The 25,965-nt window shown below is 37.4% G+C and overlaps 1 protein-coding gene across 8 annotated transcripts in view; it reads right to left on the minus strand.

Moving 5' to 3' along the window:
* The window catches only part of FRYL (FRY like transcription coactivator), a 246,337-nt gene that overhangs the window by 117,275 nt on the left and 103,097 nt on the right, over window positions 1-25,965 (minus strand). For 7 of the 8 annotated variants that reach the window (XM_032632199.1, XM_032632198.1, XM_032632203.1 and 4 more), the window contains 4 exons: window positions 18,896-19,095; window positions 11,525-11,578; window positions 8,345-8,484; window positions 7,418-7,514 (listed from right to left, as the gene is read on the minus strand). In XM_032632199.1, coding sequence (XP_032488090.1) covers window positions 7,418-7,514; window positions 8,345-8,484; window positions 11,525-11,578; window positions 18,896-19,015 — 411 coding nt within the window. In that variant the 5' untranslated portion in view covers window positions 19,016-19,095. Of the gene's footprint in view, window positions 1-7,417; window positions 7,515-8,344; window positions 8,485-11,524; window positions 11,579-18,895; window positions 19,096-19,741; window positions 19,760-25,965 lie in introns of those variants that run through there. The other variant, XM_032632200.1, reaches the window with a different exon arrangement.

A 25,965-nucleotide genomic window follows, 5' to 3' on the forward strand; every position in this document is an offset into this window, starting at 1 on the left:
CGGTGCTTTGTGACAGCCTGGAAGGGTGGGATGGGGAGAGTGGGAGGGAGGGAGACGCAAGAGGGAAGACATATGGGAACATATGTATATGTATAGCTGATTCATTTTGTTGTAAAGCAGAAACTAACGCACCATTGTGGAGCAATTGTACCCCAATAAAGATGTTTAAAAAAAAAAAAAAATTAAATTGAAATATAGAGAATAAAGTGATATCTCTTACATAAAAAAAAAAAAAAAATAATATCCAAAAGGGACTCCAACTTTCCCAACAATTTAAAATTATTTATGGTTTTATTAGAAATTTGTTATTTAAATGTTTGTTTTGTTTAGTTCTTTAAAAATTACATGCCAATTCCTAATATGGACAACACATCAAAACATTTAAACCAGAAAGTAAAATCCCTGCCCCTTCCCCCATATATAATCACTACTGGTATATATCTACTTCCAGGATTTTTCCTACACACACTCATCCACACAGCTTATTTTTTACTTAATGGACTGATGCGCCTTTCCCCATCAGTACTTAGCTCCTCCTTAAATTATTTAGCAGCCATGTAATACTCAGTATATATATATTATAATTTATTTAATGAGCTCCCTATTAATGAACATTTCATTCCAGATTTTCAGTATTCAATATATATAATGTTATACAACAAACATCTTGTGCATTTAACATTATTTACTTGTATAGTTCCATGGGAAAGCGTCCAAAAGGAAGAACTGATGGGCCAAAGATTATCCAAGACGTCATTGATATAGATTCTAGTTCTTTATATGTGTGGGTCTGTTTGTGAGCTCTCTATTCTATCAAGTTATACGCGTCTATACTAAAACCATGCTGTCTTAATCATTAGGGCTTACTAATAAGTTCTCATGTCTGGCACCACAAGTCCTCCTTTATTTTTCTTCAGAGATAGCTTGGCTATTGTTCTTCCCTATTCAATTTACAGCCATCTTTTCAAGTTCCAAAAAAACTGTTATAGGTGAACTATAATCAAATCATTATATAACATATGAAAACATTTTCTTCATTAGACCAAAAGGTCTTTCTACACTTTTTATCATTCTAATGAAGAAAAGCCCAGCTTCTCTTTTCACTAATTATGTAACCTGGAGGAAGTTTCTACCTCTTTACCAGTAAAAAAGGTAGGTAATAGATTAGAACCCCATAATTACCAGCCCTGAGAGAATGCAAAACTGGGTACATTACAATTGGAGATTCTTGGTCTCTCACCTTTTCCACCCTTCTCTAAAAGGGACTGGGACAAAATTCTTACTTCCTAGGAACGTAGGGCAGATGACGGAACTAGAATACAGGATGGAGATATTGAGGACAAGGCCTGGTAGGGAACCCAGAGCCCATTAGGAAGTGGGGAGGCAGATGTATTTTCCTAGCTTCATCTTCCCTGGATTGGGCCAAACAAAATAGGCCCCAAGATAAGAAAAGGGTTACTGAAGTCACTGCTGTTGTCCCGTAAGTCCCAGTAAGCCCTATGATTATCCCATTTATGGTTAAAACAAAGTAGATATCTACCACTAGGTGATACCAAACTTTAGTCGGGAATATGCTGTATCTGGATCCAGCAGCCTGACTTCCAGAACTTACTCCAGAATTCACAGCGCTAATCACGCAGGCTGGCCCCAGACGCTTCAGTGACCTTGCAATAATACGACACTGCATTTTATGTGACTTAATTTTTTGGGCCCCATTTACTGTGCTGTGTTGTGGTTTTACCATACTGACTTCTATACAGGGATGTTTGGTGTGCTCTAGGCCAGAGATATGAAACACAAGTTAACTTACACCTATACTTTCTCCTAAGTAGTCTTTATTTGCTCCAGTTATGCCAGAAGTCTAACAATGACAGCTAGGAACACTACTTAGCTATGTTGTGTGCTCTTTATTACTACCTTAATAATATTAGTTATTAGTAATGCCACCACCAACACTTTTCACATGTCTGTGTGCCGCGTGTTACTTAGGCATTTTATATACATTATTTATAACTCTTATAGCAGGCTTACACAGTAGTATCTGTCCCGTTTTACAGATGAGGGGACTGAAGTTTAGAAGTCAGTGCATACTTCTCTAGAAAATACTGTGTGCCCAGTTTCTGATATATGAAAATGCATTTAATAAATGGAACAAATGAGGAAAGAAAACTTTCAGTTTTACCATATTATAGCTAGAAAAGAGACAGAGAAGTGAGAGAATAAATATTATCTCATCTTTAATTTTTGGAAGAAAAAAAGCACAACCTCTAAAAATTTTATTTTAAGAACGAACACTATCAGGATGCTCAGACGTTCTTGAAATTCCTACTTCTCCCCTTATTTACAATAATAAAAAACATTCCCAAGCTGAACCTCCAAAAAAGGGGGGCTGGGGTGGGAAAGAATCCCAGTTCAGTTTATAAAGAAAACGTTTTACTTTCATGGAGTAGTATTCCCATCTATAGCATCAAGAATTTTTTAGATCTTGCCATTTGCATGATTTTGGAAGCAGATCTAATTCTATTTGAACATTCAAGAAGAATATATCTAGTAGACTCTAAAGAACACCCAAGTTTTATTCCAAAGCTATTCCCACTACCACTTCCCCAAATCTAATGCTTTTAGCACATCATGAAAGTAGAAAACCACAAAACCAGGTTAAGACATGGACAATGGGGAGTCAGCAAGGTGCGCTCATTATGTAAATGACCAGCCCTCAGTGCAAAGGACAGTGAATAAACTCATGACTCAGCAAAATCACAAATAACCCCATAACCTTCAGGGCTGCTCACCAACATCTATAATGCTAATGTCATGTGATGAATTGGAAAATTGGGATTGACATGTATGTGTATAAAATGGATGACTAATAAGAACCTGCTGTATAAAAAAATAAATAAAATTTTAAAATTAAAAAAAATTAAAATAAAATAAATAAAATAAAATGCTAATGTCAAACCTGAAAATACTAAGGGTCTACTCCTCCTTCTGTTACTTCACAATAAGCACCCATAAAACTAAGCCAAGAGGGCTTCCCTGGTGGCACAGTGGTTGAGAGTCTGCCTGCCGATGCAGGGGACACGGGTTCGTGCCCCGGTCCGGGAGCATCCCACATGCCGCGGAGCGGCTGGGCCCGTGAGCCATGGCCGCTGAGCCTGCGCGTCCGGAGCCTGTGCTCTGCAACGGGAGGGGCCGCAGCAGTGAGAGGCCCGCGTACTGAAAAAAAAAGACTAAGCCAAGAGCCTGAAGTGGCTCATAAGCCTGGTTTCCCAATCTTGTTTGTTTCAACGAAAGTATGGCTAAAATTCAATATAAAAAGAAAACTGCTTAAAGATACTAAATGCTATAGTGCTTTTACCATGGATTCTAAAGCCTCTGGTACTAATATGCTAATATTTGTAGTTGGCCATGACCCCCAAATTATTCTTCTGACTTTCTTGAAAAAATAAAATTAGTCCTTTATCATCTTGAATTAATTTTGTTCCCATGGTGAATCACACTCATGTCATCACATTTATATAAACTCAATCCTTTGTCTAATTTGTTATGATTTAAAATTTAATTTTATAAGATGATGGCCATTTCACTTAATTTTGTAACACTGATTTTTACCAATAAGAATAATTTTATTTACAAAGAGAACTAGGGGCCTTCCCTGGTGGCACAGTGGTTAAGAATCTGCCTGCCAATGCAGGGGACACGGGTTCAAGCCCTCCTCCAGGAAGATCCCACATGCTACGGAGCAACTAGGCCCATGAGCCACAACTACTGAGCCTGCACTCTACAGCCCGCAAGCCACAACTACTGAGCCCACGTGCCACAACTACTGGAGCCTGCACACCTAGAGCCCATGCTCCGCAACAAGAGAAGCCACCGCAATGAGAAGCCTGCGCACCGCAATGAAGAGCAGCCCCCGCTCACCACAACTAGAGAAAGCCCATGCGCAGCAACAAAGACCCAACACAGCCAAAAATAAAATAAATCTATTAAAAAAATAAAATAAAATAAAAAAATAAAGAGAGAACTAGCTTTATAATCTTCAGCAAGTCACTGCAACTAAGAACATTGATGTATAAGATGAAAACAACAGATAGCATTTATTGGACACTTTCCATGTCCTGGGCATTATCGTATTTAATTCTCACCACTCTTTTACAGAGAAGGAAAGATTAGTGGGTAATAACTTGCCCAAGTTACACGGCAAGTAAATGACACAGCTGGAATAAAAACACTTGCCGTGGTTATCTCCCAGTTTATTGTAATGACCAGCTGGTACACGGGATACAGAGTTCTTCGTGCATTTTGAAGAGATCTAAGTATGTGATGATGGCACATAATAACGTCGGATAAAGACATGACAAATTATTCAAGAAACAATTTATAATATATGAGGTCAAGAACTAACCCACAAGTAATATATACTCCTCCTTAAGATTGATCCAACCATGTATCGATATTTCAATACTCCTGGGGCTGTCCATCTCATCAAAATAAAACTAAATCACATTTTAATACATGTATATTATGTGGGACAAAAGTAAAAGTCCTATTAAATTCAACATACGCTACATTGATTACTCTCTGGAGCTATTAAACCCTACACTATTTTTTTTTTTTTTTTTTTTTTTTTTGCAGTATGCAGGCCTCTCACTGTTGTGGCCTCTCCCGCTGAGGAGCACAGGCTCCGGACGCGCAGGCCCAGCGGCCATGGCTCACGGGCCCAGCCGCTCTGCGGCATGTGGGTTGCTCCAGGACCGGGGCACGAACCCGTGTCCCCTGCATCGGCAGGCGGACTCTCAACCACTGCGCCACCAGGGAAGACCCCCTACACCATTTTGATACGGGAGAAAATTGGGTTCGTTTGTCATGATATTTCAGAACATTCTATTGATCTTTACTTCATTTTCTATAGTTCAATTAGTTTTGAAGAAGCTAAAAAGACTTGCCTTTTATTAGGAAAGAGAAAACCTACATGGGATTTTTTTTTTAAGTTATTGTTGAATTTGTTACAATATTGCTTCTGTTTTATGTTTTGGTTTTTTGGCCCCAAGGCATGTGGGATCTTAGCTCCCCTACCAGGGATCAAACCCACACCCCCTGCATTGGAAGAAGAAGTTTTAACCACTGGAGTGCCAGGCAAGTCCCTGGACTATTATTTTTTTTAAGGAAGAGGAGGAAAAGAAGGATGAAGACAAGGACAATGGGGCGGGGGAAAGGACAAGAGAGGAGGAAGGGGAAGAGGAAAAAGAAAAACCTCCAAGGGGTTGTCTGTGCACTGAAGTTCTGAAGTCAATGCAATTAAGAGCAACTTTTAGGGCTTCCCTGGTGGCACAGTGGTTAAAAATCCGCCTGCCAATGCAGGGGACACACGGGTTCAAGCCCTGGTCCGGGAAGATCCCACATGCCGCGGAGCAACTAGGCCCGTGAGCCACAACTACTGAGCCTGCACGTCTGGAGCCTGTGCTCCGCAACAAGAGAGGCCGCAACAGTGAGAGGCCTGTGCACTGCGATGAAGAGGGGCCCCCGCTTGCCACAACTAGAGAAAGCCCTCGCACAGAAACGAAGACCCAACACAGCCAAAAATAAATAAATAAATTAAAAAAAAAAAAAAGAGCAACTTTTAGATGAGAAGAGAGACACTGGTAAGTAGAAGAAAATCATGGGAAACAAAGGAGAAGAGGCACAATACAGCCTGACTGTCAGTGCACAGAGTTTGCAATTTCTTTTGCAGGAAGAAGAAATATCTCTGTGATTTAACTAAGTAAAGAAGTGCAAATGCTGATTACCAAACCACTCACAAGACCTACATTTAGCACACAAGAAATGCCAGGGATCAACCACAATGAGGCCTCGTCCAAGTCCGTTCATGGTACAGTGTTTCTGGTCCTCAGCTCCTCGTATATCCTTACTGACCTCAGCCTTAGCATCTTAGGATCCCAGCTGAACTAAGAGATCACAGAAGGCAAATCTGGCTTTCAGAAAGCACAACCCTCAGAGGAAAGTTCTTTTTCACCTCTACTAAAAAAAACCTTTATGGAAGGTACAAATTAAATTGTTTTTATCTTTGATTAACGCATTTATCTATGTCACGTATTCAAAATTATTTTTAAACAAAACAAAGCCAAAAAAGTTATTTTTATTTTCAGATTTCGGATATTCAGATTTCAGTGTCTTTTCACATATATTGTAAAAACAAAGGCAAAGTATAAACGATTACATAATTCAAATAGTTTTATATTAGCTATGTTAAAAAAGACTATCAAATCAATTAACTTTTATATCTTAACATTTGCTGTTTCCTGCTGTATTATATATTCTACTCCATTTTATACAACAGAAACAAAACTCCCTGTCCGAACACGTCATGTGCTGTGCAAAGTATGATTTTTTTTCTTTTAGGTAGCCTGACTTTTTTTCAAACCACTACAGTGTGCATGACTGGAAATATCTGGAACATTTTTGAATGACGTATATAACTTTAAAGACTACAAACTACAAAAACACTGTCATATCAGTACAGGTATTTTCTTTTTAATATGCATTTATTTATTTATTTTGGCCGTACCAGGTCTTAGCTGCGGTAGGTGGGATCTTTTAGTTGCGGCATGCAGGCTCTTAGTTGTGGCAATGGGAACTCCTAGTTGCAGCATGCATACGAGATCTAGTTCCCCAACCAGGGATTGAACCCGGGCCCCCTGCACTGGGAGCGTGGAGTCCCACCCACTGGACCACCAGGGAAGTCCCTCAAATCAGTACAGGTATTTATACATATACTTGTACTGACTGTGAATAGTAAAAATATATAACATGATATCTGACACTATTTACCTATTTATATCTTTACTATCTATGCCATTCAGATGTTGAGCTCAGGAGTGCAGTACCTACAACAAGGCCACCCAACAGCAGGCATTCTAATATTCACTGAATGAATAAACATAAACAACTCATTATCCTGAGGTCTTCTCGCTTGTCTGAAAACCATTTGCACTTGACAACTCAGTCTTACTCAAGTCAAATCACCCCCGTTCCTCAACTATCACTGCACAATTATTACATGTTGAAATGCAGGCTTGAGGGCTACACAGAGAATTTCTGTGAAAGTGGAGGCAAAAAGGGATTGGAGTAGGTGAATGACAGGTGCACTACAGTTGCTGCTAAAAGCCCAGATTTTACATACTTTTTATTCAGCTCTATTTTGCTAACATGATTTCATGTCTTGGATGGTAAACGAAGGTAGAAAAATGGGGAGTGATAGGTACCTCAGGCAATTGACAGAAGTATAATTAAATTATAGGAATTTTGTTTCCGTGAGTCAGAAGTTTAGATATAACATCCTAAATAAGGTAACTGAAACATGAAGGCAAAATTAGCAAAAAATAAGAAATACAGACTTTGCAGAAACAAAAGAGCTTACCTGCTTTAGAACTTCAACTAAAACTAAACAAAAAATGAAATCTACTGCTAAGTCTCTTCTTTCAAGAAGATAATCTCTTTCACGTTGCTGTTCATCCCTGAAACAAGAATCCCAAATTAGGATTGCATTAAAACTATAAATTCTCAAATAGCTCTTGGTTAGTACTTGATGTTATTTACTGAGTTCCTAGTACATATGGCGTCCCACAGCAATCGTTACAAGTTTTTATAATAACCCAATGTATGTATTACATGTTCTTATGTTCTTTCTCTTTTTGTACATTAGGAACTTATATGCACATCTCACTATTACATCTGTCAGAAATTAAACCTAATCTAAAAGAATTAGTAAGAGGAAGAAAAACACGGAAATACAGTGCCAGGTCATTTTTCTCACAAATGTAAGTTGAAAAATCACAAGTGGCATCTACTGAAGTACAATTCTAAACCATGGGCCATCACCTGAACACAAATAGATGTTTTACTTAAAGCCATGATCTCCCTGGGAAATTTGAAGAAGGAGAAGACGAGTTCGAGGATTTAACACCAAGAAGAGTCTCGTGGTATAAGAATTTAGGGTTTTGGCAGTCTTCCTGTATCGCAACAACTGTTTCCCTTCACAAACCACGTGAACAGGACTTCCTCTGAATATTTTCTTAACTCCTTCCATGACTGTTAAGGCTCCTCACTGAACTACAGAAATTCAGTTTTGCATGACTAGTCCCAGTGACGACTCCTGTAGGGCAGCACCTACTTTAACGGATATCTTTCCTCGATTTACAGTTTAAGTATGGACTATCTTTTCCCCTTGTTACCACTTCATAACAAAAGTAACCAAACAATAACAATCGTCAGTTGATAACACTATTACCCGCTTCATTGGAAGTGTTTTGAGCCCAGGTCGAACAGTAGAAAATGAGCCACTTACCCCTTAGATTTTGTGCTAGACCGAGGCCTATACTCATAAGACTCATCTTCAGCTCCATTCTGGCGTCTGTACCAGTCAAACAAGGTGCGAAGTAAGGAAGGGAGACAGTGCTCTGCTACTGAGCTCATAGAGCTTATCAACTGAAAATACAAGACGTTACCAGAAGTAAAATACAACATCAAAGTGCCATGCTCCTCAGGCTACTAGCAATCACTTAGAAATGAGTAACAGTTCTAGAATAAAAATACACTAAACGCAGTAACTCCAAAGCAATACATGTGTTTTAAAATAAAAGGGAAAAAAATAAATACATAAAATGCCACTTACATTTAAATATTAAAAAAAAATGAAATAAAATAAGGGCTAGGGGTTTAACCAAGTCATAAAGTGAGCTAAGTTTCACCGGCTATTAACATTTATCCAAATCCATTCAGTTTAGCTCAGAGACTTTCCACCTTTTTCCTGCCTCCATATGCTACTCACATGTGTAAAAACTTGACCATCAGTAACATCCCTAATTACACACGTGACACCTCTGGGTGAACTGTATAACACAGAACATGAAACAACCACACCTACTTCCTCCCCCCCCACCCACCCCCCACCCCACCGGGGCCAGTTCCTCTCTGCTCATGTGAGTGAAATGTTCTAAAATGTTGCCACTAGAAGGGATGAAGAGATGCAGAAACAGAGAAGACTACACCATGTTAGAACTGGGGAAAAAGCTCCACTTTATTCTGTGCTGCTACGACACCGAACAGAGAATTATAATTACACAATTAATTCGTGATACAAATAAACATATTAGAAATGTGTTATATACATGCTTTTAAAGCTTAGAATATATAAATGAACAGCAGAAAGATAAATGAAGTGGGATGGACACCTGCAACTCGATTTGAGGCATCCCTTAAACTATCTGAATTGTAGGTGAGTTATCAGATTCATTTCATGAATGAACCCAACTTGCCTGTAGTGGTGGTAAGAGGTACACCAGCTACCATTAGTCAACCCTAAGGTCACTCTTCATCTTGAGGATCCAGAGAAAAAACATTCTCTCTTCATAAGAGACTCTGTATCTGATTCAACCCATTGCTTGTAAAATTAGTATTTTAAAATTAGCATACGGTAAAGCATGCTTCACTTTGTTTTGTTTAACTAAGGAACTACGGGTTGCAGCAATACTCAAGGTCTCGTTCAGTTCCACGACTGTAGGAAGTATCAGTTAATGAAGATAAATTGATAGCTCTAGGAATTAAACATTTATTTTTCCTAATATTTTATATTTCTCATATAAAAAAGAATGAAACAGTTTATGTACGATATTTTTTCTCTTTTTCATGATCTCTGCCTTCCTTTAATCGTGCTTTTATTTATAAATTACCATAACGTGACAGGTGAATAGTTTCTAATATAGGGAATTAAAGTAAAAACAAGATTCTGATTTTATTTAACCACTTTTGAAAATTTATATTTCATTAACAATGAACAATACCACTCAAAGGAAATCCCTTTTAATACCTAAAGAAGGAACAACAAAACACCATCTGCTACTGTAAATACATAGTAAAGCAGTTTACCCCACTCATAGCTTTTTATTGTGGAAAAAAATCAAAGTATGGAGCATGATAATATATAGATTTATTAATCATTTACATAAAAAAAGAAATGGAAGTTTTCCTTAAAACGTTGTTTAATAAGATTTCATATTGATTGTTGATTCATCATTAGTAAAATGGATTCAAGATGTGAATAATCTAAATACCTTTAAAATAATATATTAATAATATATTAATTAATTAATAACTAGTAACAATTAGTACCTTTTGTAATGGCGTTAAGATTTGAAAAGGGTTATATGAGGTGATCTTATTATTACTGTAACAGAAAACTAGCCTTCTTATTTATGGTTTCTTCTTAGACCAGTGGCTATTTACTAAGTGTGTGCTTCAGAATCACCTAGGGAGCTGCTGCAAAATACAGGTGCCAGAGCACTGCTCTTGGTGATTCGGAGTCAGCAGAACTGGAGTGGGATCCAGAAACAAAGCATTTTGGTAAGCCTCCACCAAGCAATCCTAACCAGTCATCTTCATCTAATCAAGCAGACTAATATGAACATTAACTTCGATTTCCTAGATACATAATTATGAGAAGGGTAGCTCGGGAATACTAGATGGCAACAGAAAGCTGATCTGGGTTATTGGGTTTTGCAGACAATCAATCAACATATAATGAAATAAGTCTTGAGCAAACATAATTATGACAAAAATAACACTTGATCTAACATTCAAAATCAGCAAGAGGAAAGAACTGACATTAGAGGATTACCACTAAATTTGAGATATTGGTATTATATAAAAAGGTTTTTGGTTTCGCAGGGTTTTTTTGGAGGGGGAGGGTTGGCCATTGTATATCTTCCTTTTTAAGCTTCTTTGGCTTTGACACAGACAGTCCACTTGGCCTTTGCACAAGCACAGATACAAGTAGTTAATGCCTCTTAGGGCAACCCTCAACTGCTGGAGATGGGGGCTGCAGATAAATGCTCCAGCCCTCCATTCTTCAGAAAGACAAAAAAGGGTGACATTCTGTATGATTCTCAGAATGGAATGAACCCCCAGTGCCCAGAGCAGTGATCCCTATCAGTTCTTCCTCTTCCCTGCCTCAATCTCTCAAGTCTCCTCCTTGGAATCTCTTTCCAGAACCAAGTCCTTGTCTCTGGCTCCGTCTTCAAAATGGGGTGGAAAGGGAGAACCAGGCTGGATGTTTCAGTATAAAGGTTCTGATACCCCCAAAAGGAAAAAATAAATGTTAAAAGGTCAAATATTATTATGTAAAAATTGTATACAAGGAAAGATTGAGGGATATGACTGGAAATCTTTTAAGAAGTTTTCAAAGGGCATATAGTAAAGAGGGTACCAATGAAAAGCAAAGTTTTAAAATGCTTAATGAATAGAAATCAATAAAGTTCACAGCTCATTCTATGAAGTTCATAGTTCATAACTCATTCTATTTGTTCTGTTAAAAAACAGACTACCAGTTCCAGACTGAATCTAGTGTATAAAAACATACAGGACCACTAAACAAAATAAATAAATTTCTTAATATTGGATGTATTTGGATCAGACTGTGTGGATAAACATTTTCCTTTCAGGAAAAAATATTCCCCCTACATTGGCATACCTGGTCAAACTGAAGATCTTCACCCCTCTGAAGAGATCTAGATAATGGCTTCTCCTACAATTGAAAAAAAAAAAGTATATATGCAAAATATTAGAAATCTTACTGATAATAAACAGTTGAGATTCGTAAGATGGTTTTGTTTTTGTTTTATCTGTAATTAGATTGTTTCAAGGAAAGGTTCTAATCTGCTAATACAAACAAAATTTAATATTACTAGTTTAACTTAGAATAGCGTACCTAGCATGACCCCTTCTGTCAGCCTTTCTACCTACTTGCCTTGCTGCTTACCCCACATATAGTTACCTAACTTACTGAACATAAGAGATGTCTCAAATTATGTTCACATATATTATGACTGATTCTTCTGTGGAGATTTTTTAGGATGATTTTCTAAACTTTCTACTTTATGCTTTTTTTATTGAATTTTTATTCAATATATTTGTTGAAATATATCACAGGAAAACAAATGCCATTTTTCCATGAAAAAAACTGGAATTTTGAAATATGTATATTCTGAAGCTTATCTATCCAAGAGCCCCAATTTCCTTCTCTCATTTATTGCTATAACTTCATGAAAATAAACTCACAAATGTATCTGCCACTGAAATTTAAAAATTCCTAATCTAACTATCAGAGAAGCACACATTTCTAACTAATTTAATTGGGCTCAGTAAAATACCTGAATTCCACAGCGCTTGACTTTCTTAACAGGGAAAGGTTTTTGGCATGTCCTTGGCACTTGAGACCTTATATGCTAAGCACACTTTGGTAATTATCTTGCAGACAAGTCGTCAATTTCTAAAACCAAGTATTATACACTACAAACATGTAACATGATGAGGATCCCATCCAATAATATATAGGCCCAATTAACTACCTCTAAAGTTTAAGTAAAACAGTGAGTCTCATAGCAAGTCCAATAGAACATTGGTTGTTTTTTTTTTTTTCGGTTTTGTTTTTTTAGAACGTTGTTTTTAAAAGTATGTAAAAGTTTGAAAATTACTGAGCTATCCTAATGTGAATTGTGTATTTAAAACCTGGGCTGGGGGTGGTGTAGGAGAGATAATAAGCTGTTTCTTACCAACTTATTTGACTTATTTGATCCCCCTCACTTGATCCCTCTTTTCACTGTAATATTAAATTTAAAGGTCTTCAGTAATATTTTGAGGAGTGTTGATCTAAGTAGTTTATTACTCACATAGGGTGTTTATACAATAAAGTATGGCCAAGCAGACTAAAAGAGAGCAATAACCTTCTCAGAAACACTTACATTGTTTTCTTATACCTCATACTTTTCACTTCTCAACAAACTCATGCTTTCGCAAAGATTTCTGAAGATCTAACACACTCACAGAGCTTTCCCTAAACTAAAAAGTGAGGATGAGTTATTTTTTCCATAATAAGAACTCAGAAATGATGTTTGAATGCAAAAGAACACTCATGTTACCATTAGTACAAAAATATGAAGTAAGTGTACTGCACTAAATTCTGTATAAATTACTAATCAAGGACTCTGTATTAACCTCTCGCTTTGATTACAGTATGGTTGAGGATGGCCTAATCGTTGTCAAGCAGATGTACTTTCAATGTGAGATTTTGCAAGGATAACTATTTAAAACATGTTTATAGTACATGCAACCCATTGCCACACAACTAAAAAGAATGCAAATTATTCTCTATATTCACATATAAACGAATGCAAAGACTTATGTACCAGAATGTTTACTGTAGTATTTTTTTTTCACAGTAGCCTCAAGTTGGGGTAAGTCCCAAACAGCTTATCCATAGAGACTGGTAAAAAAAAAAATTTACAGTACTTTCTTTTATTGAAATAATATTCAACATTAGAGAGAAAGAGACAAATATATATGGGCTGATAATAGAACAATCTCTGATTTACATTGTTAAAATAAAAATAGGGACAGAAAAAATATACATATAAAAACTCCCGGGCTTCCCTGGTGGCGCAGTGGTTGAGAGTCCGCCTGCCGATGCAGGGGACATGGGTTTGTGCCCCGGTCCGGGAAGATCCCACATGCCGCGGAGCGGCTGGGCCCGTGAGCCATGGCCGCTGAGCCTGCGCGTCTGGAGCCTGTGCTCCGCGGCGGGAGAGGCCACATTGGTGAGAGGCCCGCGTACCGCAAAAAAAAAAAAAAAACAAAAAAAAAAACAAAAAACTCCCATTTGTGTTTTTTTTTAAAAAAGAGATGGAGGGTGCTACAGAGATTGATAAATAATAGACATAAAAAATAGTATACTGAAAACTATGGACAGTGATTATCTTGATCCTGAATGGAAGGGTCATTATTTTTATTACATAACCTTTAAAACTATTTCCACTTTTTATAATGTTATTATTTCATAAGAATATAATAGATCAATAAAGAATCTAAGGTGCACAATCCTTTACACTCTAATTTGATCCTTTAGTATCTACGTATAGAGGACCAACAGCAACATGTAGCTTCCAGGGAAAGCAAAAGAATTTACTGAACAGATTTTCGCAGCATAACAATGATACTGAAATATTTCAGTAATTTGCAACTAAAGATGGCAATCTCTCCTAAACAATCCCTGTCCTTGTAGAGCTAAGAGTCTAATGACAGAGCAAAGAAAATATATATTATCTTAGACAGACTTTATAGGATAGGAAGTTGTAATGGAGGTGAAGATTTTAGAATGACCACTGAGAAGATGACATTTAAGTCACAATCAAAGGGAAGTGGGTAAGCTTGCCACGCAGAGTGAAGGAAAGATAATCCAGTCAGTACCTTGGAACTCCCCAAAGGCTCAGGAACTGGAGAATTTCAGTACTATGAAAGTGTGGGTGAAGGTGAAGTTAAAAATAAGAGGACTGGTTGAACGATAGTTTAGGAAACATTTAGACCCTCCCTCCCATTCCCTTCACCCACTCTACTTAGCAGGTTGGCTGTCCCTCCAACCTACTCACAGAGGAACCGCCGCCCTTCTTACGAAAGGGCAAAACAGAGATGTCGACCGGGGGATACTACAGTTGAAGACAACGTACCACACTGAAGACAGGGAGCTTAAGTAAAAAGGTATATACTAAATATCAAAACCCCCAGTTATCTTCTGTCTCTACATCCCCAGAATGCTAGCAGCCAAGTCTAAACCCTCCCATTTGGGCTACTGAAGGACTCTTCCAAGGGACTCTAGCTTCCAACAAAAGATCTGACATTGATGGTTCAGATGATTACACACTAAAGACCACAGTCAAAAAGGCCCCTCCATGTACACAGAGCTTCCAATCAGCTGTTTAGTGCCTCAATCATAATAAATAACATATAATATGTTATAAAAAGCATGTGAGGAGAAGTGGAAACTAACAGAAAAATGCATTTGGAGGAAATAAGAGATCAGGAACTCTTTAAAATACATATTTAATATTATCAAAAAAACAGTGGACAGTACAGAGTTGTAAAAATGCTGGGCCTAAACCAAGTACATACAGTCTAAATCAGCAGGTGATTGGTTAAAGTCCTTTTTCCTCTCTTCTTTTCTGGTCACTGGCAATCTAAAACAGTAACAGATAAGCTTGGATGTGTCCGGATCATTACCCAGTATTGAGCTACCTCCTTTTAGGAAGAAAGAAACCTAAGGTATTTGATTGCATAGTTTGCAAGCTGCAATTTTATTCAATGGTTGCCCTTCCTTGTTTTTTGTGGGGTTTTTTTTGCGGTACACGGGCCTCTCACTGTTGTGGTCTCTCCCGTTGCGGAGCACAGGCTCCGGACGCACAGGCTCAGCGGCCATGGCTCACGGGCCCAGCCGCTCCACGGCATGTGGGATCTTCCCGGACCGGGCCACGAACCCGCGTCCCCTGCATCAGCAGGCGGACTCTCAACCACTGCACCACCAGGCAAGCCCTAGAGGATACTTTTAAGTGTCACAGCACACATCAGGATAGGAGAATCATGAGACATTACACAAACTGTAATGAGACTGTGAAGAGGCTGAAGTGACTCACCAAGAACTTTAATTTAATCCATAGCAATGAAAAGGAAGCAAGATTTCTAAAGCAGAAAGGCAATAATATTTGTATTTTAGATGAGGAAAAGTCTGGTGAGAACAAGGAAAATGGGAAGGAAGTGGACCACTTCTTGACTGCGTAGAAAGCTAATGCAATGGCCTAATATGACAGAACTTGGCCCTGAGCTAGGACAGTAACAATGGCATTGGGAGAAAAAAGGAGAAAGATGGAAAATCACCATATTATAGACTCATTCAAATTAGGTAGTTTCACTCGTATTTTAACTGTTTTACTCTGAAGACTCTCACATTTCAAAATTAAAATTCCTTTAAGAATATAAAGTATTTTAGAGCTCTTAGGACCATAGCACATGGTGCTGTTTAAAAATAGCTTATAAAATAGGTAAAAGTTTTAAATATGTGCTGTGTAAGCTGCAAATTGCTGAGGCCAGCTGATTGCTGAGGGTTCATTATACTATAATCTCTACTTTTATCTAAGTTTAAAATTTTTAATAAACATTTTTTCAGGCTTATTGAGATATAAGTAATAAAAGTGTAATATATTTAAAGTATACAATGTGATATATACATATATACTGTGAAAGGATTCCCACCTTCAAGTTAATTAAAACATCTATCACCTCACATATTCACTTTTTTCTTTCTTTCTTTTTTTGGTGAGAACACTTAAGTTCTACTTTCTTGGCAAATTTCAGTTATACAATATAGTATTATCAACCATAGTCACCACGCTCCATAAACTTTTTATAATGTATTTTTTTTTTTTTTTTTTTTTTTTTTTTTTTTTTTTTTTTTTTTTTTTTGCGATACGCGAGCCTCTCACTGTCGCGGCCTCTCCCGTCGCGGAGCACGGGCTCCAGACGCGCAGGCTCAGCGGCCATGGCTCACAGGCCCAGCCACCCCGCGGCATGTGGGATCTTCCCGGACCGGGGCACGAACCCGTGTCCCCTGCATCGGCAGGCGGACTCTCAACCACGGCGCCACCAGGGAAGCCCGTATAATGTATTTTTTAAAAAGTGGTTCCCTTTCTGACTGTACATTATTTAAGTAGGCTAGTGTAGCGATCTATCATGTAATTCATAGACCATGGATGAAGAAAATAACATTTTATAGAGTAAGTACATTTCTAATCAAGCCTTATAATCACTAATTCATATCTATAGACTCTTGTAATCCTAATTTCTAAAACAGAATTTTATGTTATATACATGCTGTAAAATATATATACATTGGTATAAAAACATTAATTTGATATGCAGAAAGTAATCGTGGAATGACTTAAATTGAATATAGTGAGATGCACAGCTTTAAAATATACATTTTGGTTAATGATCTTTTACCTATTATTATTTATTAAACCTCAAATACATTATTTCATAGATGCTTTCTTCAGAATAGTTTCCTCTATTTAATGATCAGAAAGAAACTCGAGGCATGCATGTACCCACACACATACCATCATATTATGAGTAATGTTAAGTCCTACTTCACTAAGAAAATTATGAAGCTATGATACTTCCTCAACTTCCCTTCTTTCTTAGGTCATCATTATTCTCTTTTCCGTTCCTTTCCTCCCTTCCTTCTGAGGAAGGACAGCAGACTGAGTTAAGCCTAACTCTTCACTCTGCTGCTTATTGGCTTTGGGCTTCAGACAAGTAACAAACCCTCTGAGTCTCAAAGTGGCAGTGAAGACCTATCGCTAATCCAGTTGTGTAAGGAATAAATAAATTTTAGCTATTACATCCTCTACCTCCATCTTCATTATCATCAGCGTACTTCTAACCTACCAGCGTGATCTTGATACATCCCATATCCATCCCCTTCAAACCCAAAGAGTTGCTTCCTAAAGTTATATCATTCTGCTAAAACTGTTCTCAGGTTGTTTAATTTCCAAGTCCAATATGCTCTTCCTCAGTGTTCACTGTGTTCTGCCTCTCTATATTATTTGGCAATAATGATGCTATTCTATACTCTCTTCCCTTGATATTATCATGTGCTCTTTTAGCTTTATCACCCTCATGTAGATGATGCCAAAATCTATACTTCTTGTGAGTTCCCAAAAGGAATCTCCAGCTACCAATCAAATAGTTCCACATGGTTTAGATCGCTAGTAGCTCAAGCTTAACATACACAAAGGAAAAATTATCTTAATCACCTTTACTACCCCAATAACATTCCTGTTTCCTTTACCTAAGTAAATACACTACCATCTTTTCTAACACTTCAAAAAATCTTTGACCCTTCACTCTCACTCGAAACACCTACTCCTATTTAATTATGTGTCAAGTTCTACTGATTCTGCTTCTGTTGTTTATCTCACTTTTTTCTGCAACCACTTCTCCACTGTTAATGCCCTAGTTCCAAGGCTCTTTTCATTCCAGCCTGAATTACATACAATAACTAAACAGTCTTTGCCTTTCATCTGTTCTCCCTCTTACTGCCCAACCACTGTATTATCTATCATAATACCCACCACAATTCATTAGAATCCAACCCAGACATTTGTTTTTGGTCTTTTTCTTCCTTCGTCACCATAAGCTCGACTCGCACAGAGCTCCTCACATTCTTTAAGTATCCTCGTGTACTGTAAGTTCAAAGCTGTTTACATGTTCATTATAAGTCTGGCTACTGTCACATCATTAACTCACAGAATGTTTTAGGTTTTCTCTTATGTTTTATCTGTCTCAACAATTCCCATTGGTGAAATCCATTTTTGTTCTTTGGTGACCTGCAGTAACTTATCAAAGTGGGTTCTAGAGTCATTACAGCTTTTTAGATCATCACTTTACTACTGGCCTATCCCTTAATTTTTTTTGAAGACTGTATTTTTGAGAGCAGTTTTAGGTTCACAGCGAAACTGAGTGGAAGGAAAGACTTCCCATATTCCCCTGTGCCCTTACACGCGTAGCCCCCACCATTATCAACATTCCGCGCCAGAGGGGTGCGTCTGTTATAACAGATGAACCTACACTGACACAGCCTAATCATCCAAAGCCTACAGATTGCACTACAGTTCACAACGGGTGTTGCATATTCTATGGGTTTGGACAAATGTATAATGACATGTATCCACCATTATAATAACATACAGAATATATTCATTGCCCTAAAAATCCTCTGTGTCTGCCTATTCATCCCACCCCTACCCCTGCCCAACCCCTGCCAACCACTGATCTTTTACTGTCTCCACAGCTTTGCCTTTTCTAGAATGTCATATAGTTGGAATTATACAGTACGTACCCTTTTCAGATTGGCTTCCTTTAATATTTTTCCAGGTGTATTATTTTCTTTGGAAAATTTGTAATATATTGGTTAATGCAAGTCAAGAAAATATTGGATTTATAGGTCAGCTCTACTCACCAAGGGTTCAGCCATTACAACTTCAATTTTCTTTTCAGCTTGAACAGCAAATTCTGCAAAGAGGCTCTTGATGACATATTCACCAGGCTTGACATCTGGGTCAATCGTAATGCTTGACATGATGATATTCTTTTTCCCCAAAGTGGAATGAAAGTTGGAAGAAGTGCAGTACTTATTCACTTTGCTGACTTGTGCTGAAGCTAAAAATAAAAGAAAGAAAAGAACTCTACTTTAATAATCAACTCAATTAGGCCAACCATAACCACCCTATTTAATATGTATCCTCCCCCTAAATCCCATCCAGATCTCCCAATCTGTATTACCAGACTCTATTTTTGTCTACTACACTTGTCACCTTCTAACATACTGCCCAACGTAACTATAATTTAGTTATATGTTACGTTTACTATGTACTATTTTTCTCCCTACCCTACTGTTGTAAATGCTATAAGAACAAAGATCCTCTTCTGTCTTTTTTGCTCACTGATGAATCCCAAGAGCCTAGAACAATGCCTGGTATATATACTAGGTATACAATAAATAAGTATTGAATGAACAAATGAATTCTAAACAAAGTTATGTGCAATGAAGGGAATAAAACATGACTCATAGGACTTTTCTTTGAATCCTTCAAAGGAGAGATAGGGATGATATCAACTGTGCCTGGCAAACAGTGCTTCGCATCAAGTGTGGCACAAAGAGAGCACACGCCACTGCTTGCTGTTTATCTTCACCTGTTCTGTTCTCTTGACTGCCTGGGCAGTCTACCTGGCTTTTATCTACAGTTTATCCAGTCACCTCGATCTTCCAGGCTGTTGTATAATATAGACCCTCCCATTCTCTAACCTCAGCTTGTGACATCCCTTTGGCCTGGAATATTCACAGAGAACCTGCAAGAATGTACTTCTCTCCCTCAGGCTGATCTCTAGATACTACCCTTTCAATACGCTGTCCTATAAATAACTTCCTCCTTGAAACAGGAAGCAGAACACAATTTTTCAAACACTGAATTTCTGCTTACGTGTATGTGTGTGCATAACCACAGGACAATAAATTTAATCTAAATAAATACACTCCCCACTTATGAGGAATTGTTCCGTCAACCCCAAAAAAAAAAAAAAAAAAACCCCTACTCTACCAAACATAGTATGTGCCAAGATATCTGAAGGTGACTGTGATAACACCCAAAGAAAATTCTAGAAAGCAATATAAAGTCAGGTTATGGCAGTCACTTCAGAAAAAAATAATTTGCAAATTTAAGAAAAATAAATATTTTTGAAAGACTGAACTTCCGGGAGTTCCCTGGCAGTCTGGTGGTTAGGACTCCACACTTTCACAGCTGAGGGCCCGGGTTCAATCCCTGGTCGGGGAGCTAAGACCCCACAAGCTGTGCGGTGCAGCCAGGGGAGAAAAAAAAAGACTGAACTTCCAAATACCAAAGAATGGCTTACTTTCATGTCCTATTCATTATCTTCGTTTACTTACTTATTTTTTATAGAACAGAATATTTTCCTCCAAGGTTAAGATTAGAAGTTAGTCATACATGATGCATAAATATTTAAAATAATAATCTAAAGAATGTTATAAACTGTTAATATTGCACCTAAAATAAATATCTTTGTATCACATAAAATTAAAATATAATATGTAATGTATTCTAGAACTAATATTATATAATAACAATTCAAAACAAAAATTCACAGTCCTTTGAACACAGTGCACACTATTTATTTTAAACAATGACTTGTTTGTTTACTCTGTTTCATGATCCAACACTGTGTATTACAAAGGAGAGAATGTGTTAACAAATGTCATTGTGGGGAAAGGAGATCTTAAATTTTAAAAATTTATTCTGAGTCATTAACAATATCCTATATTTTATATCCACACATGTTGAATAACTCTTGGGAATCATAAAATAGTGAAAAAGCCTACCCAGATAGTTTCTAGAATTTTAATTTTTACATTTTAGAAATAAAAATGAGGATGAAACACTTTTAAGATTTTGACTTATGGTAGTAGATACAAAATATATCTTTTAATTAAGATTCATAAGATCATAAGAGAGTTACAAAGTTTCTTTGGCTTTAACTTTACAATAAACGTTTTAAACAAGAAGCTATGATAGACTTTGGCACTTGAATTCTAGATTTTGATGAAGTATAATCTTAATAACATTGTAACCTTTAAAGTCTCCTCAAAAAGAAAAAACTTTAGTTAAAATGACCTCTCAAAAACTCACCCTTACTGTCTTCTACTTCCTAAAAAATCATAAACATAAATTAAGCATAAACAAATATTCCTACGTATCATAATTGCATATTGTAAGAAATTTGCCAATACAGCCAAAAGTTTTAGGGAAACCAGTATTTATCTTCCAGATAAAGGTTTATCTTCCAAAGACCTGCATTATCTTCCAAAATAAAAATACTTCAATTTTTTAAAAAATCAAATTTTAATGAAAATTACTTATTAAGGGTTAATCACTTTTACCTCCATCCACAAAGCTCTAATGAAATCAGTTAGAAAAAGACCCACACTCCCAAACTGAAAACTGGACAAAGGACATGAAGAAACAAGCTACAAAAGATATAATAGAAGAAGCCAGTAACCATGAAAATAATATTTAACCTCACTAATATTTTAAAAATCAATAAAAATTAAATAATACTTTTCATTTATCAAAGTGGTTTCCCCCAATTGTGTATTTCACTATAATGTTCAGCTTTGGTGAAGATATGTGAATTTTTCTCATATTCTGCTAATAGTTAAGAAAAAGGGATGGTCACTCTAAGCAGGGTAAGAAGGCTAGTTTACATAGCTAGATTAACCTGATGTCACCAGACTGCTTGAGTTAAATATTTTATGAGGTTAAACAATCCTATTTCTCTACACGCTATTAAAAGTTTTTGAAAATTTTATATAAGCCTACGGGAGAATAAAGACATAAATGTTAGAGTGTAACTCTTAACACAATTCAGGCATTGAATTACAAGTTGTAAAAACCCAATGTCAGATTAAACATCCTTGGAATATAAATCTATAAAACTCTGATAATAAGAATAAAGTAAGACCTGAATAATTAACATATAAAATTAAGATAAAATATAAAAATTAACCTAGCATGTATACTCTTTCTCTTAGATAAGGTGCAAATAAAACATAAATACAGTATTTTTAGACAGCTAACTATATAGCACTGTTCTTAGCATGTTTCATTTAAAAATTACCTTTTTCATGCTCATAGGACTCCTATACCTTTATAAGATAAACTGAACTTCAATGAAGGAGAACAGACAAGGGAGAAGAGACACAAAAACCCTAAGCTGATACATGTTTGGTTTCATTACTTTACAGCAGCGGTTGGTTCTCAGTGTTTTTCTAGCTCCATTATATTCTTATGCACAACACTAAACAGTAACATCCCCCAGAATGCACAGTGACTCAGTGACTGAGGTGTTTTAGATAAGGATGAGTAGGGGAGGGTGGTGGATGTAGTTTTAAAAAGACCCCAGTGGAGGGCTTCCCTGGTGGCGCAGTGGTTGGGAGTCCGCCTGCCGATGCAGGGGACACGGGTTCGTGCCCCGGTCTGGGGGGATCCCGCGTGCCGCGGAGCGGCTGGGCCCGTGAGCCATGGCCGCTGGGCCTGCGCGTCCGGAGCCTGTCCTCCGCAACGGGAGAGGCCACAACAGTGAGAGGCCCGCGTAACGCATAAAAAAAAAAAAAAAAAAAAGACCCCAGTGGAGGGCTTCCCTGGTGGCGCAGTGGTTGAGAGTCCACCTGCCAATGCAGGGGACACGGGTTCGTGCCCGGGAAGATCCCACATGCCGCGGAGCGGCTGGGCCCATGAGCCATGGCCACTGAGCCTGCGCGTCCGGAGGCTGTGCTCTGCAGCGGGAGAGGCCACAACAGTGAGAGGCCCGCGTACCAAAAAAAAAAAAAAAAAGACCCCAGTGGAGTCTATGAAAGCTGCCTGCAGTACCCTCACCCCCAAAAACAGGTCTTTAGGGATAAAAAATTACTACTTTGTGGTCATAATCTTATATATACATGCATATTACACACATATTTACGAAGAGATTTATATAATACAGAAAAGTAACAAAATACCACACAATTGCTTACTTATTATAATTATTTACTTATATTGGTTAGTAGTAAACATGTTGATGACAACCTAAGAAAGAAAAGGTATAAGGTAAATGGCCTTTGAACAAGACCAAAAGTCAAAAATATCTCTTATTTTAAAAGGCAAAAGCAAAATTCTTAGTTTAAAAAGCAAGCCTATCCCAGCAAGTTATTTTGTGGCTATCAACAAACCGATTCTGAAGTTTATATAAAGAGGCAAATGACCCAGAATAGGCAACACAATATTGAAGAACAAGAAAGTTGGAGGACTGACGCTACCCAACTTCAGAACTTACTTTAATGCTACAGTAAACAAGATAGTATGGTACTAGTGAAAGAATACATAAATAGATCAGTGGAATAGAATAGAGAGCCCAGGAACAGACTCACAAAGACAGAGTCAAGTGAAACTAATCTTTGACAAAGAAGCAAAGGCTATCAATGGAAAAAGACTTTTCAACAAATGGTGTTGGAATGACTGGACATCCACATGCCCCCACCCCAAAACTCTAGACACAGAACCTACACCTTTTACAAAAACTAACTCAAAATGGATCATAGGTCATAGATCGAAACGTAAAATGCAAAACTATAAAATTCCCAGACTATAAGAAGGAGAAAATCTAACAGTTCTTGGGTTTAGCTATGACTTCATTAGATACAACACTAAAAGCACAACCCATGAAAGAAAAATTGATAAACTGAGCTGTATTAAAATTACTAACTTCAGCTCTGCAAAAGATACTGTTAAGAGAATGAAAAGACACAGACTGGGAGAAAACCTTTGCAAAACACATATCCGGTAAACTGTTATCCAAAATATATAACAATTCTTAAAATGCACTCAGAAGATAAACAATCCAATTAAAAAATGGGCAAAACATCTGAATAGACCCCTCACCAAAGAAGACATACAGATGACAAGTAAGCATATGAAAAGATGCTCCACATCATACGTCTTCAGAGAAATGCAAATTAAGACAACAATGAGATACCACTGTGGATGGAAAATGTCACCTGCCGTATCAGTAAACAAAGGGTGCTGCCAACGTCAAGCCATTAGCCACTGCAGCCCCCCCAACATGCACTCCGAGGGGATTCAGGATGGAGAAAAACAGGGTACCGGCCCTAGATAGTTAAGGTGCATATCAAAGGAATGATTTCAACGAGTCCAGACTCTTGCATCTTTCTATTTGCTAATGAATTCAGCACACAGGAAAGCGCTGAATTCACTAACATGAGATGTCTGGGTTTTTTTAATTAACAGTAATCTTTTGATGTTCCAACTACCTGGTTTTTTGTTGCAAAAACTCCTATGTATCCTAGCTCCTCCCTTACCTCTCAGGAGCAGTCCCTCAGAGCTATCTTAGAGGCTGCGTCCTAGGCCGAAGTCCTCAGCACACACAATTCTCAACTTTTAGGTTGTGCTTTTTTTTTTTTTTTTTTTTCCAGTTAACACCACTACACAACTATTACAATGATCAAAATCTATAACACTGGCAAAAACAAATGCTGGTGAGGATGTGGAACAACAGGAACGCTCAGTCACCACTGGTGAGAATGTAAAAGGGAAGGCAGTTTGAAGGCTTCTTACAAAACTAAATATATTCTTACCACACAATACAGCAACCGTGCTCTTTGGTATTTCCCCAAAGGAGTAGAAAACATATACACACAAAGACCTGCACACGGATGTTTTTAGCAGCTTTATTCATAATTGCCAAAACTTAGAACCAATCAAGATGTCCTTCAGTAGGTGAATGGATAAACAAACTGTGGTACATCGGACAATGTAGTATTATTCAGTGCTAAAACGAAATGAATTATATAGCCATGAAAAGACTTGGAGGAAACTTAAATGCATGTTACTAAGTAAAATAAGCCAATCTGAAAAGGCTACATATTGTGTGATTCTAACTATCTGACATTCCAGAAAAGGCAAAACTATGAAGACAATAAAAAGATGAGTGACTGCCAGGGGTTGGAGGGAGGGAAGGATACATAGGTGGAACACAGAGGATTTTTTAGGGGCACAGTACTATTCTGTACGATGCTGTAATGATGGATGCATGCCATTACACATTTGTCAAGACCCATAGAATGCACCACACCAAGACTGATATTGTAAACTATGGACTTTGGGTGATTATGATATGTCTATGTAGGTTCATCAATTGTAACAAATGTATCACATTAACGTAAAATATCAATAGTAGGGGAAATGGGCGGGGCTGGGAGGGGTGGGTAGCAGAAGCGGGTACATGGGAACTTTCTGTACTTTCTGTTCAAATTTCTGTAAACTTGAAACTGCTCTTCACAAAAAAAGTCTAATATTTTTTTAAAAAAGAAAGAAAAGCCTACTCTATTCCTGTCAGCCAGAACCAAAGGTGCCTGAGAAGAGTCACAATAAACAGCAGACCAGGCCAAAGCTTAAAACAATAATGTACTTGGACCAAGCGAAGAAAACAGTTTACTAAGTCAATTACAGTAAAATGTCAAAAACACAAATCAGGTTATATGGTAGACAAATTGAAAGCAGAAACAAAGATAGCAAAATCAGATTAGGGAATGAAAGAAAACTTCAACTTCTGGGGAGGCCTGGTGGATTGGTGTATCTTTCAACCAACCATCCAAAGCAAAACTGTACATCTGAAGAGAAGAAAAGAAAAGTAATGTGCACGCTGTACATGTTGAGAGGTACAATATGAAAGCATTGTTTGATGGGTTCAGCGCACAAACACAATTTGCTATATAAGGCAAGGTATACCTCAAAATTCCTTCATGAATGAAGGAATCTCAAACCAGACACCATTCACTTCTTATGGAAACAAAACATTATTTAATATTTATTAAGATATTTTGCATATTATCTTATTTTATGCTAACAAACCAAATCTTATTTCAAGCGATAAGCTGGTAAACGCCTCTTTTTTTAAAAAAAA

The sequence above is a fragment of the Phocoena sinus genome, chromosome 5 (genome assembly GCF_008692025.1).
Source record: "Phocoena sinus isolate mPhoSin1 chromosome 5, mPhoSin1.pri, whole genome shotgun sequence".
NCBI lineage: Eukaryota > Metazoa > Chordata > Mammalia > Artiodactyla > Phocoenidae > Phocoena > Phocoena sinus.